The sequence below is a fragment of the Apteryx rowi genome, unplaced genomic scaffold (genome assembly GCF_003343035.1).
Source record: "Apteryx rowi isolate R43461 unplaced genomic scaffold, aptRow1 scaffold_315, whole genome shotgun sequence".
NCBI classification, from domain to species: Eukaryota; Metazoa; Chordata; class Aves; order Apterygiformes; family Apterygidae; genus Apteryx; species Apteryx rowi.
In genome coordinates, this window is record NW_020449586.1 from 378,717 (window position 1) to 392,681 (window position 13,965).

The following is a 13,965-nucleotide window of genomic DNA, read 5'->3' on the forward strand; positions in this document are numbered from 1 at the left end:
TTATGTTCCTTATACCTTTGAAATGTTTTTAAATTTCTCCTGGTCTTTTAATGATCCAGAGGGAAATTATTTCAGTAGTGTGCAACTGGTCTGGCAAACCTGTATGTCACATCATTAGAGAACTTTTTTCTTTTTTTATAGTACTTTAATGAAAAGAGGACAAGCCACAGCAAATGAATCAAAAGCCAGTTAAACTTCAGAAGAATTTTGTTTTATTAAGACAGTGGAATTAACAACCATGTCCTATTTTGTTGCTTATTTTGTTAGCTTTCATGAGCAATTGTTCTGAATAAAATTAGGGACCAGACATTATTCTGATGAGAAGCCTCTGTTGTGCTTTTCAGAAATGTCATGGTCTTGATTCATTCCTGAGTGTGGTTTAGTTTCCAGAATGGAGTTAAAATTCGTGTAACTGTGCTGCTTAGAGTTGTCTCACAGATGGAAACAGAGTGAGTTTTTTACAGTCATTTAAAGGGGAAAAAAATACACGAGCCTTTTTGTAGGAGCAAGGTATTAAACAAGTTCACAGAAGATATTCTGCTTCATGGCTTTCTCAATAGTTTGTTGGAATTAACTTAGGTTTTAAGTTTTGGATTTTTTTCTTTGTGTCAATTCATGCTTTAAAGTAGCTGGTGTCTTCTACTTAGAACTCTCTACATTTCAGTTGCTGCAGATTAAAGTATTTTCGTACATATTTTAATACTCTTTTGTTACATTTACTTCTCAAAGGTAAGACTTAAGAAATAGGCATTTCTACTGACCTGCTTGTTTTTGGATATTTTACCTAGGTAAAAAAGAAATAACTAAGAAATCCTTGATGACAGGAGATAGTAAAATCAATAAAACTTCAAATATTGCAGGTAAGGCAAATGAGGATTTTTACTCTTTCCTGGGAAAACACATGCAGGTGATCTTCCATCACCTCTCCCCTCTGTCCAGTTTTGGAACAAATAACTAAGGTAGCGAGTCCTGGCCTTTCACCCCCTTTATTGGGTTTGCCAGCGTAGTAGGTTGTTAGACAAGGAAGAACCCTTTTTGCAGACAAGGGAGAACCCTTTTTGCGCCTCGTGACATGGCTAATGTAATGATAATCAGTGCTGTTTGTAGCTCTAGAATAGCGAAGAATCAAGGAAAGAGAAGTTCCAAGAAGTAGACCCTTTCCCGTGAACAGAGCACTGGGCTTGTTTTGCAAAGCTGGAATGGAATGAGCTTTTCCTCTGTATAAATTCTTTGTTCCGCTGTAACGAGGAAGAGAGGATGCCTTTGAATAGATGACAGAAAATGTTATAGTGCTTTTTTTTTTTTTTTTGGCATATCAGTTGGTTTAATGTATTGGAATGAAGCATGCTTTTTTCTACCATTACTTATCAGCAAAATGTAAAGAAAAGAAGCCTGAAGATCTGAAGATGTCAACAGAACCTGGAATAGAAGTTGGGGAAACTAACTTGTTAGAACCAAAGAAAGTTACAGAAGGTGACAGAGTCATGGAGCTTGTGAAGACAGCAGAGACTCAAGCCAAAGCAATGAATAAACCTGCACCAGTAACAGGTATTTCTGATAGGCTAATGCTATTTTAAGTTACTTTCCTAGTTATAAGTTGCATGAAATTTAGTGTTGTGATGATGTCTTGAATTTTATTTTTTAGAGAAACTTACACAGATGCCTCAGGTGGTGGGAGTGGACTCGGATCAGTTTAATGAAGCTTTAATTGATCAAGGTAAATTGTAAACTGACTTTTTTTCATTTCTGTACTGAAATTCTCTGTTATTATGAACTAAACAAAAATACTTTGGAGGCTAGGAACTCTTCAGAAATTAAGACGACACAGGATATCAAAAAAGAAAATGGTTAAAGTAGGTTAACTGACTGAAACATAAAACAACTGCTTATCATGATGATGGGAGTAGGGAGATTAAACTCTTTACTCCTGCCAGATTGACATCTTTCAGCAGCACAGTATTTTTACCTACACCTTTTCAGTCCAGCACAGGGAGTTTTATTCACAGTTCATTAGAGCAAAGGATTGAGCTTTTCTGTATATTCTGTTTCCAGGTCCACCACTAACTTTTAATCTTGTTGCTTTACATTGCCTGATTAGATCTGGTTCAATAGACACTATTTTGCCCATATTTTATAACTGATATTTTAACTTGCTAGTAACAATCTTTGTTTTAAATATAGTTTAAGTGTATCTTAATTCTTATTAACTATGCGTGTGATAGTAGTTTGTCCTTGCTGTGTCTCCACTAGGTCATAGTTGCTGAACAGTTATAGGTAGATAGAAGCATTTTACAGTAGAAGTGATACRCTTAGCTGTGCTTGCCTGTCTGGTGTTTTCCTGTTTGCTGCTCTCCATGTTTTTCTGTGCCTCCAATATACCTCTGTGGACTTGTCCCAGGAAAAAGAAGGATATAGAGCAAGTGTGCACATGCTGGGCACCTACCAAGTCTTAATATGYCTACTAGAAAGTCTTGTGGTTGTAATCATTCAACTGCTATAGCCTTAATGTCAGTGAAGTGTTCAAATATTAATTGAGCGATTTTAATTGATTTTTTTTTTCCTGCTAAAAAACACTCTGAATGCATTTACGTAACATTCCATGTGTCTCACYGATGTATTTGTTGCTGTAAGTGAAATGATGGAATATTTCAATTTTCTTAGTGACAATGGTGATTAAAACATATGGATAATGTAGAAGTTTTAAAGTTTCTGCAGTATTTAAAGAAATCTGCTAAATTAACCTCCCCCCCTTTTTTTTTTTTTAAGAAACTACTGTAGTGGCTACAAAGAGTGAAGAATCAATGGAATCAGTTAGCAAGGTCAGTCTAAAGCTACTTGAATCTGGATGTTTTAAGTACAAATTTGGTGTGAATTTAGTTAAGAGTATATGGATAGATGTTAATGACAATGTAATTAAAAACAAAAACCTTTGTCTGGAACGCACGTGGTACGGGAGAGAGGCAAGTATACAAACTTAAATTGTGCTTTCATACTTTTGGTCTTAAGTACAGTGGTCTCTCCAATGTGTATTACACCATGGTCTTTTTATTCTGGTGTCTGTTTCATGGTGGAGATTTTCTCCCAGGGGATTTTTGCTTCGATTTCGCAGAATCACAGAATGGTTGAGGTTGGAAGGGACCTCTGGAGATCATCTRGTCCAACCCCCCTGCTCAAGCAGGGTCACCTAGAGCAGCCCAGGACCATGTCCAGACAGCTTTTGAATAGCTCCAAGGATGGAGACTCCACAACCTCTCTGGGCAACCTGTTCCAGTGCTCAGTCACCCTCACAGTAAAAAAAAAAAAACAACAAAAAAAAACCATTTTTGAGATTCAGACAGAATTTCCTGTGTTTCGGTTTGTGCCTGTTGCCTCTTGTCCTRTCGCTGGGCACCACTGAGAAGTCCGGCCCCATCCTCTTTACATCCTTCCTCCAGATGTTCAGATGTGTTGATAAGATCCCTCCTTGGTCTTCTCCAGGCTAAACAGTCCCAGCTGTTCAGAACATGCTGTCAACACTTACCAATTTATGTGTTTGCTTTTTGGTTCCATAATGAAGGTTCTAGCTCATAATAAATTAGGAATGTAATAGTTTTGTCGTGTATGAAGATAGGTTTCATCACCAAACTTTGGTGCTTACTGTTTTTTTTTTTTCAGCACAGTATGTAACTGGAGAGAAGCTACAGCATTAAAAGTACAGCTGTCTTTTCCCCTAACTTTCCCCTTGACACGTCAGTATAGTTTCTGGTGATCCTTGTGTAGTGATCAGATACTTTTTTGAATGACATATTGCAATGAGTTTCTGTGTTGGTGTTCTGAAAAAGTGCTGCCTTTGATTTGAATCTGCTACCTGTTGGTTTCATTCAGTGCTTTCTAGTTCTTGTGAGAAACAGAGAATACTTCATTCTGTAATTTTTCCTTGCTGTTTGTGAGTTGATAGACCTCCACCATRTTGTGCTTCAGGCTCCCCCCCACCCTGCTCAGAGTTTACGCACTCTTTCCTTACACCAAAACTGCTTTGGTCTCTGATCATCTGCGTTGCTGTGCTCTGGATTTCTCCTAGTTCTGTTACGTTCTCTTGAGGTGCAATATTTGCACAGTACAGACCTGCAGCATTTGACATGTGGGCATATCAGAGATATAAATCTGTGGCATAATTATAAAGGGTTTTGGTTTGGTTTGGATTTTTGATGAGAGAGCGAGGGAGAACCGCAGGTGTGTGCAGAATTAGTTTAACCTAGAATTACATCCTCAATTAAACAGTAATTAAGGTTGTTACATGACATCATTAGAGAGTGGAGTAAAAACAAAAATTGTGTAGCACTTTCTGCTACTGTATCCTAAAAGGTTTAGATAATCCTTGGTTTTGGGGTAATTACATGTATAATTATGTGTTTTTAAGCAAGTGCTAGTAATTCAGCCTTCATGCAGTTTAAAGGTGGTTTTACATGGTAATAATAAATGCTCTCTTTAGTAATACAGCAGTTTTGATTTAGAGTTGACAATAATATTTACTTTCRTTCATTTACAGGAACTTGATGATACATGTGTGGTTCTTATTTCAAACTTGCCTGAAAAAGGATATTCTGTTGAGGAAGTTTCCAACCTAGCAAAGCCATTTGGAGGACTGAGAGATGTGTTAATTTTATCATCTCATAAAAAGGTATTTTGATTAGTATTCAGTAATGTTTCTATTTAGAGGAGCAGCAAATGTGGATGCGATAATGTAATGCAGCAGGTGTTGTTTTGAGATTGTTTTGCTAAAACTCAAATTTCTTACAGCTACTTTTGCTTTCTTTATTTTTAAAGGCATATCTAGAAATAAGCAGAAAATCTGCAGATTCCATGGTTAAATTTTATACCTGCTTTCCAATGTCACTGGATGGAAATCAGCTCTGCATCAACATGGTTCCTCAGTATAAGACTATCAAAGATGAGGTAAGCTTAAAATAAAGGGGGGGAGGGGGAAGTATTGAAATTTCAAGATATGTAATAAAATGTAAATACAGAGCAAGATTTTATCTTTAAGCTGACTTTTATGCACAGTTTATTTTATACTTTCTTTCYGATAGTGTGTCTTATTGAATACAGATTCTGTTAAATATCTTTTTGGGCCTGCTGTCTGAGGCTATGAATTGTTTGCTACTGAACCCATCCTTTATGCCCTGAGCGTGTCACAGTGTCTGACTCGTGTAGTTTCTCTCCTTTCAGGACATCGATCGCAAACATTCTTTTTGGGGGAGAGAGGCTGGTCTTACCACAATAGCACATGTCAGAAGTGCTGATGCTGCTGATTTTGTTAATAAAGCAGAAACTAAAAAGTTTTCGTTCCTCGTATGAAGTCTGTGACTCCCAGTTAGCTGCTGCTGGTGGAGCTATATTTTACAGTTCAATTCAAATCTAACCTTTTTGGGTTTGTTTTGTTTTTTTAGGAAGCAATATTTACTGCTATCATCAAAGATTCCGACCCTAAGGTAAGTTGCTGGCAATCTAGTTTTTCCTTTGAATGCTATCAAAGTACATTAATTAAAGTTGAAATTACCATCCSTCTTACTGGAATTGAAATAGTAGCTAACAGAATTGTTATCTAAGCTTGCTCTTTAATTAGATGCTTATATATGTTTTCATGTGAGAACGAACAAGGAATAGGAGGAGCAAATGTCCACTTAATCTAGCCCCATGGTGCATGAAGTGCAAGGGATTAAACACTTAGTAGGAGTCCTTTGAGAGCCTCTCCTTCTGCCATGGGTCCGTTTCAAGTTTTTATACTTTAGCAGTGAGCTTTGAACCAGTGTAGCCTGGAGAATATGCAGTGTTTGCCTATACATTTTGCAATAATGCTACCTGCTTTTTCCGTATGTTTTTAGACAGATTTTTTGGTCTCTGCCTGTGCACTTTCTTCAGTCTAGTGTGGCTCCATTATTGTCTCTCCTTCCTTCACAGCTTTTCTAAATGCAAGCTGGAATTTGCCTTACAGTACATTTTTATGTGGCGTAGCTAGGTAGAGATTAAGGAAAGAATAGCTTTTCCATCTTTCTTCTGTGAAAAATATTTTTAGCTTTACCTTCAAGATATTCTTAATACAGGTTCAGTCTTTGGGTCAGAATGTGTCCCTGGGCTTAAAAAGTTGGCCCAAGAACTTCACAACAGTGAGTTTAAGAACAGTAGTATCAGACGCTAATTGTTTTTGGCTAAAAAGCGTATTGCAAAGAGCCCTGTCATCAATAAATCATTTTTCAGGAAACCCTGAAAGGCTTGAATTTTCAACTGCAAAGGTTTGAGGGGATATCTGCTTTATCCTTGTGATTACTGTTTGGCAGTAACAAACATCTCAGTTCTTGCCATCAACACTCCTGCTGCCTTATCCTTAGGCTTTGGGTGTGGTGAAATATTTCTTTTCCACTCCTGGTAAAATGGTGGATAACATAAGAAAATCATATCAAACTTGTCAAGAGGAAAAAAACTCTTCCTTGTTGAGGGTGAGGATGGTTCTGTTTCCAAAATCCAACCAGTTTTTAGGTCCTTAAAGTTGAGACTTGTTTGAGATTTCACAAGGCTGATAGTACCTCTTGACTCTGGGCTCCAGGGCCTTTCCCTKCAATACTGCACAAAGTATTTGTTGTTAGGGCTCAGCGTGTAGTGCYGCCGGCATTACGTTCCTGATGTTCGCTTTCCGCTTCCTGTTTGCTCCTTCTTGCATTCTGCACCAGAGACCTTCCTGGTAAGAGAAGACTTGCTGGTCTCCTTGTTAGCATGTTCCCCACCGTGGTGGAGATACAGGAACCTTCACCAGTATGGAAAACTCCACCAGTTTGAGTTGAATGTCCTTGTCCTACAGCGGAGGCTCCCTTGCAAGGAGCTTACCAGCGTACCACCTTGGCGTCGAGGTACCGCTCCTCCTCGCGGAGGAGAACTTTCACCCCGGGAGATTCAGGTCATCGGGGAAGTTTCACCGCCTGGGCAATTGGTTTGGAGCTGTTCAGCTGCCGTTGCTTTTTTAGGTTTGGACAACAAATAGCTGATTAAATCTTCATAGCATCTCATAGTCATAATAAATTCAAATTTTAACTTGATGGAAGGAATGTTCGTAATCTCCCCAGGGGATTCCTATAAAGCTCTATGTAAATTGACACACAAAAAGATTATGTTTGACCAAGGATCTTACTGTCATTGCAAACTGATCATGTAAACCAAACTCCAACTTAAAAAACAGGACCGGAATCTTTCAAATAGGTTTCTGTGCCTTGACTGATTTATGGTCTGACTAGATTGTACCTGCCTTTCAAAATAGCAGATTTTATTTAAACTTCAGCTATATTTTGCAGCGTTTCTTAAATTTTATTAGTTAATTTTAAAAATTGATAATTTGAAATAAAGCACTCAATTTGATCCTTTTAAGTTTTATATTCTTTACTGGGAAGTATAGCTGTTTCTTTTGATGGACTGTGTGGAGAGGAGACTGGAAAATCTGGTGTGAATCTGAAAATGTGAATATCTGATGTATGTGAATCTGCTTTCTCTTTGGGTGAGATCTAAGTGATACAGAGGCTTTCTATGAGACTTTGTTTCTAATATAGCCCAGTAGTTGTTAATAAAATATGTAATAAAGTTAACACAAAGCAAGCTTTTTTTGTTACTTTTATTTAGGTAAATACTGAAAAGATACATAATAAATTTGTGCATCTTGGGAACTTGCCAGATGATGGATACAGAGAACTTGAAGTAGTTTGTGTGGGACTGCGATTTGGGAAAGTGGATCATTATGTGGTGTTGAAGAACAAGAACAAGGTAAATCATGATTCTTTTCTACTGTGTGAAGCACCATGTTTTAAAAAAAAAAAAAAAAAAGTTGGGTTTTCATCTCCCGGTACCAAAAATGTTCGGCTAATGAGAAATCAGAGTTTCTGACTTGAATATAGGCCTTCTTTCCGCCCACCCTCACCAAGAAAATAGTTTATCCTATTTGTTGGGGGCAGTGGGGAAGGGGAAAAAACTACTTTAGGCTGTTGTCTATCCTGAATAATAGCGGAACAGTTTGCCAGGCTCTGAAAGTAAAGCTTCCCAAAATGGCAGGAAAAATTGTTAATCTTTCACATTAGAGGAAGAAGTGTGGGGGGGAAAACAAATCCCTATTCTGTGGGAAAGTTGGGGAAAAAATCCGTTTTGAAATGAGAAGTGAAAACGTCATATATTTTGAAGTGTCCAACAAAAAATAATCACAGCAATTTTGACTTGACTTTCAAAACAAATTGATTTTGAAATTTTGATTTTCAGTGTTGCTTTTTCTGCACTTAACACTGAATTAAAATCTAATTTCTAAAACAAAAATGCACTGTTTATTTATATATCTTTAATCATTATAAAGCAATTCTACTGCAATTAYGTGGGATATTTTAAGTGTCCAGCTTCTAATAAACTATGAAACAGGTGAAGATGCCTGTAACAAGAAGATAGTATTTCTTGTTGTGAAACTACAGCTTTTATTAGATTTTCAAATGCCATAAAATGCTGGCTGAAGAGAGAACTCGGTAGTCAGAAAAACCTCTCAGGCRAATTTCCAGGCTTTTGACTAATTCTGTTGAATTGAACCACGAATGCTCTAATTCCATTGAATCAGCACTTTGTGATAGAAAATATTTGATGGAACAGCTTTCTCATCTGATCTCAATAGCCAGAGTCGAAGTGAAGCCTGAAGGGACAGTGAGGTTTAAAAAAAGGGGGGGGGATGGCAGCGTATTTATATAAGGCTTGCTTAAAAAAAAGAGAGAGAAAAAGAAAAATAATACCATCTTTAAAACACAGCTTTAATAGCAGTCACCTTTAAGATTTCCAGCTGAAACTCTTTTGTCCTGTTGTGCCTGATAACTAAGAGGTAAAGAAGGGAGAGATTGTTTTTAGTATAGCAGATAAACTTTTTTTATGTAGTTCATTTTACTGTTTTCTTGCTGGGCATTGTAATTTTCTCATTCTTTTCGTGGGCTGCACTTTCCCTGGCCCCCCCCCCCCCCCCCCCCCCCCCCAGGCGATGAGGAGCCCTCTGGGCTGTACTGGGTTACAGCAGAATCAAAGCTGAACGTGTTGGGATCCACAAGATTGGATGTATGTGGGGAGGGGAGCTCAAGGCTCTGCTGTTTCGTAATGCAGTTCCTAATTTAGTTCTAAAGACGATTCCAAACGGGAGCGATTTCTTCCTTCAGCCTCTCAGAAAGAGGAGAGTCCGCTGGTTTCCATCTCCAGAACRTGTGTGATTCGATCAAAAATGCTACTTATAGCTGATTTAAAATGAAGATGTTGAAACGCTTCAGAAATACTAGCTATCACATGCTCTTCCAACTTAAATTATCAAATTTGTTCTGAAGTACAGAAATGAGACAGGAGTAATAGTTTTTTGAAGTTTGTGCTTTTTTTTCTTTTAGGCGATTCTACAGCTGGATAGTCCCAGGTCAGCTAAATCGATGTACTGCTTCCTGAAACAGTATCCGTATAATATGGGTGAACATACGTTGACCTGTACGCTGTCACCCAGTGGAGAGTCTGCTGAGGTAAGATTCCTTCTTTTTCAAAAACATATTATTTTTATGGAATAGAAAAACCTTTCCATAAAGAGTAGTTGGCGATTTACTGAAGGAACGGCAAACTGCAACAGCGAAACACCAGTGAGAAAAGAGTTTATTAGTGTATGTTGGATTGGATATATAAAGAGCTCTAATTGAGGAATGTGAGTGTGAAAAGCCACGTTGCTAACAGCTTTGTAGCTTCCAGATGGAGAACGTGTATCCAGACAGCTCTCAGAACATGGAGATAAAGCGCTGTTGACTCTGCATGCAAACATGAGGGCTTTTATTTTACTAGTTCTGCATGACGCCCTGCCCCACGCGTTCTCGTTTTTTCAGCTTCCTTCTCGTATCCTGTCTCAACAGAAGAATTTTATCGTGTGTCTGTCCAGGGATTGACTCTTCATCACTTCTTCCAAACTATGTTTATTGCAGGAGGATACTGGTTGGCTTTTTTCTCCCTCTGAGTCCTAGCTATGTTTGCTCTTTTCAGCTGATACAAAACAGAGAATAGGGACAGACTAGCCTGTTCAACATGAACTGATTTTCAGCAGTTTCTGTCAAGATTCGGAACAGTGTTCTTTTTTTTTTTTTTTTTTTTTAAAAAACAAATTCTGTGCTTGTGAGATAGAGAAAGGTGGGGTTTTTTTGTGCTGATCCATGTGAATTCCATCCTTGGAGTCGTCTTTCCCTGTGTGTTCCTATCCCTTTTCAGTGGGATGACTTTGAGATACTGTTGAGACAAGAGGATGTGCCTGCAGGGGAACGGCATCTTGGTTTTTTTTCCTTTTTTTTTATTAACACCTAGGAAAAGCTTAACTTCAGGTGCCTAATAGTAGCAAAGGCATCAGTTTATTATTTCAACAGGGGAAAAAAGAATTATTTAGGTGTGTACTTAGGCTTACTGTGCTGACAAAGGTGTCAGTAATCTTCTCATCAAGTATCCCAATGAATTTCCAGATTTTTTTAAGAACAAGTTGTCTGCTCATCACTGGCTTGTATTATAGCTTTTTCTCTATCCCATTGGCAATTTCTTCTGCTTTCTTGAAAAGCATCTCTATTTCCAAAGATCGGTAGGTGGCTGTATGGTGTTCAGGGTTCACATTTTTAAAGACGTTGTGTGTCAACAGAGATTTTAGATGTCGGTTTTTGGTATGGCTTTCCTGCAGCGGGTTTGGAGTGGCACCTATGATGGTCTAGGACATAAGATGGTAGGCAACCAGGTGCGATTTTGGGTGCACAGACATCTTTCTGGAGGATTTGGAGTGCCCTTTCCAAGCTGAGCAGTGGTTACTGTGTGAGTGTAGATTTTGGTCTCTGTAAAACCAGGCAGTTCTTTACCTTGCTGTAAGTGCGATTCCTTGAAATGGTGTTTGGATAGGTTCTGCGATCAGGTCGCCTTCGCAGCTCTTAGCCTCCAGTCCTGGGCCTTAGTCCATGGCTAAAGGGCATCGTTTCTTCATTAGAAGTGCGTTAAGGTTTCTAAAAGTTAAAGTTTCTAAAAGCGTAGATTCAGTATAACAACAATGGAAATAAATGCTTTCAACGCGCTTGGTTCAGAGGACCGGCTTAACTTTTCTTGTGAGCGGTGCCGCTCTCCAAGGAGCTGGTTGCTGCGGTGTTGTCAGTACGGAAGGGGAGGGTAGGGCTGGCCTGCGTGTGTCCCTGCGGACTGCTGGCGCGGGGTCCCAGGGAGAGACGGGGTCCCGTTCCAGGTGAAACGCTGCTCRCTGAAATTAGGTGTAGTGTGTTCTTTCATCAGCGCTGATTGACTCAACGGACTGGATTAGTTGTCCGAGGAGTTTTTCCTCTCTCCTTTMCCCTGCTGCATGATGCTGAATCTCTGTCTGGGATGAATTGCACTCTTCTGCCTCACTTTATTTTGTATTTTGTTTTATATAGCAAACTTTGGATAATTTTAAAGAATGTGAAATACAATTCTGAATGTTAGATGAGACTAGGGATGCAGTTTTTAGTAGACTAACTTGTGTAGCTGGAGAAAGTAACCAAATCTTCAGGTTTATGAGCTCTTTCTCACGCATAGAATATGTAAGTAATAAGCCCACTTAGCGCTGAAAAATAAACAAAATATCATTCACTAAAGTACTTACGCTAAGGAATGTCCTTTAAGGATGAATTGTGGGAGCACTGGGTGATTCAAATCCGCTTTCTATAGCTGTTCCCTATATTGTGTGTAGCAACAGAATAACGTGCCTTTGTTACTATAAATGTTTCATCAGAACAGAGTTCAGTGCCAACAAAGAATGGCATTCAGCACTCTGATTTCAAAATAGTATTTTTTTTCCAGCTGGACAATTTGGGTGATACAGAGTGCTCGACTAATTTAGAAAAGTTTTCCAGCCCTATAGCAGCAACTGATGCCGGTAGAACGGTAGCAGCAATAATGTAAGCGCTTGCTTAATCACATTCAAGTTTTGGTTTTGTAATTTCACGACTAATGTCTGAATTCTGATTATGCAGTCTTTAAAATACATCTTTAACAATGCTTACRGATGTGGAATTGATGGAATTCCATCATTTGATGCTGTTGTGATAAGGAAGGCACGCCTTGGGGGGGGTACCCCGGTTCACACTCGTTTCATGGTTAGGAGGGCGGGGAGCTGGGAGCATAGAATTGTACCGTATGGCTGCAACCCGTATAACTCTAACCGTTGTCAATAAGACTGCCACAGTTTTTGCACAAATGTTAAAAAAACAAACAAAAAACCCCCCTGTGTTTTGGAAATATGCTCCTGAGTTTTTATTTCCTCTCCGTCTCAGATACAGGTGAAAAATTTCTGAGCTGGTCCCTCCATGAGAGAAAGCAGAGTTTTTCCTTCCGTTGTTCTTCATGGCATTCTGAGTCGCTTCCCTCTGTGTGTATTGCCCTTCTTTCTAGACCAGAATCTGAATTTTACGCCTGGGTACCACAGGAACATTAAGCGTGTAGCTCCGTTTACCATAAGCTGTTTTCTTTAGAAGCCTTTCTTACCTTCTGCAGGTAGTCCGAAGGGGAAAAAACTGTTTGTAATTGTCCAAGCATCACTCCCCTATGACGTGTTCAAATGGCTTTAGGCACTTAATATTACTGGAATATACTTTCAGGAAGGGGAAAACTGAAGACTTTGGAATTATTTGCTTAAAGAAAAGCAGTAAAGTGAATTCTACATGTATTGATTTTACCTGAAAGTTCTTTGCAAGAGTGACAGTCTTCAAATTAGATGGTAGAATACCTTCAGAAGCGGATTTCAGCACTGGGTTTTCAAAGTGTTTGTGATTGCTTGGACGTGCGCTACTGACTGTGATAGCTACGGAGCTTGGGTGCTTAGTGCTTGTCTTTTTCTTTTCAGAAGACATTCTTTTATTTAAAATTAAGTTTATTCTATATAACTGACCATAAGGAGGCTTGCTCATCCTCTAGGAAATGAATGCTACATCAGCAGGTTTTAAGGAATAGAGGAAAGCCCAAGGCTAGACACAGATGTGTAATACTTGCTTGACTTTGAATGCAATTTGCCTTGAAAAAAGGTGTGCCACTGTTATCTTCTATATAATACTCACCTGCCAAGATAACTGTGGTTGGCTCTGAGCTCTGCAGCCGTTAACCTCCTCCCCAGTGTATGAGAGAAGGTGCTGTCTGGGAGAAGATGTGTTTGTTTAACCCTCCCTCCTCCAAAAACACTGACCAAAAACTAATTCTGCTCGGCAACGTTGCAGCCTTGAAGATGYGATGAGCTAAGCTATGGTGGTATGCCACACATTCTGCGCAGTAAAATTCTAGTAAAATCTCTATTTGTCATCTTACAAAATGCATGCTCTGTGCTGAGCAGCTGAGAAGAGTTTGCTGTCAACTGATCTCAAGTTGTGTACGCCAAAGTTTGGGCTCATGGTGGTGTTAATTAGGGTCAGAGATGCAGGTTCTCTGCTGCTGCTTCTAGAAACCCTAGATATTGAACACTGATTTATACCTTTCAGGCTGAAGTTGTGAAAAAAGAAGTGAAAAAGGAGGAACCAAGCAAAGGAAGGTATGCCTTTCGGATATTTCAGTTTACCTATATTGTGTTCGTGGAATGTCTGTCCAAGATGAAGCAGGTTGCTGACTCATCCCCCTAAGCAGTGCATGCATGCCAAAAGACCTGCTGCGAGATGTATTTACTGTTGCATACTGTTAATTCTTTCAGTCTTTTGTGTGTTCTGTGTGTGAAGGACATCTAGTGTTTAGATGTTTGTGTTTGCCTAGAAATCGGGGGCTTAAAAGAACGTGGAAAAATGGGGTGAAATTCTGTTTTGTGTAGTTCATTGAGGTATTGTTTTAATGATTACGGCCAGGATTTTGCCACAGGTCCTGGAAGGTATGTTTGGATATACGTGTTTGGTAAGAAGTTATTTTGTTGTATTTAACCAGGAGGTGATT

At 39.0% G+C, this 13,965-nt stretch overlaps 1 protein-coding gene across 5 annotated transcripts in view; it reads left to right on the forward strand.

Moving 5' to 3' along the window:
* ZNF638 (zinc finger protein 638) overlaps nucleotides 1-13,965 on the forward strand; it is a 46,167-nt gene that overhangs the window by 16,974 nt on the left and 15,228 nt on the right. For 4 of the 5 annotated variants that reach the window (XM_026070613.1, XM_026070610.1, XM_026070612.1 and 1 more), the window contains exons 10-19: nucleotides 789-860; nucleotides 1,372-1,548; nucleotides 1,646-1,717; nucleotides 2,767-2,819; nucleotides 4,529-4,660; nucleotides 4,807-4,935; nucleotides 5,430-5,471; nucleotides 7,645-7,785; nucleotides 9,414-9,539; nucleotides 13,527-13,576. In XM_026070613.1, the coding sequence (XP_025926398.1) occupies nucleotides 789-860; nucleotides 1,372-1,548; nucleotides 1,646-1,717; nucleotides 2,767-2,819; nucleotides 4,529-4,660; nucleotides 4,807-4,935; nucleotides 5,430-5,471; nucleotides 7,645-7,785; nucleotides 9,414-9,539; nucleotides 13,527-13,576 (994 nt within the window). The remainder of the gene's footprint in view (nucleotides 1-788; nucleotides 861-1,371; nucleotides 1,549-1,645; nucleotides 1,718-2,766; nucleotides 2,820-4,528; nucleotides 4,661-4,806; nucleotides 4,936-5,429; nucleotides 5,472-7,644; nucleotides 7,786-9,413; nucleotides 9,540-13,526; nucleotides 13,577-13,965) is intronic. The other variant, XM_026070615.1, reaches the window with a different exon arrangement.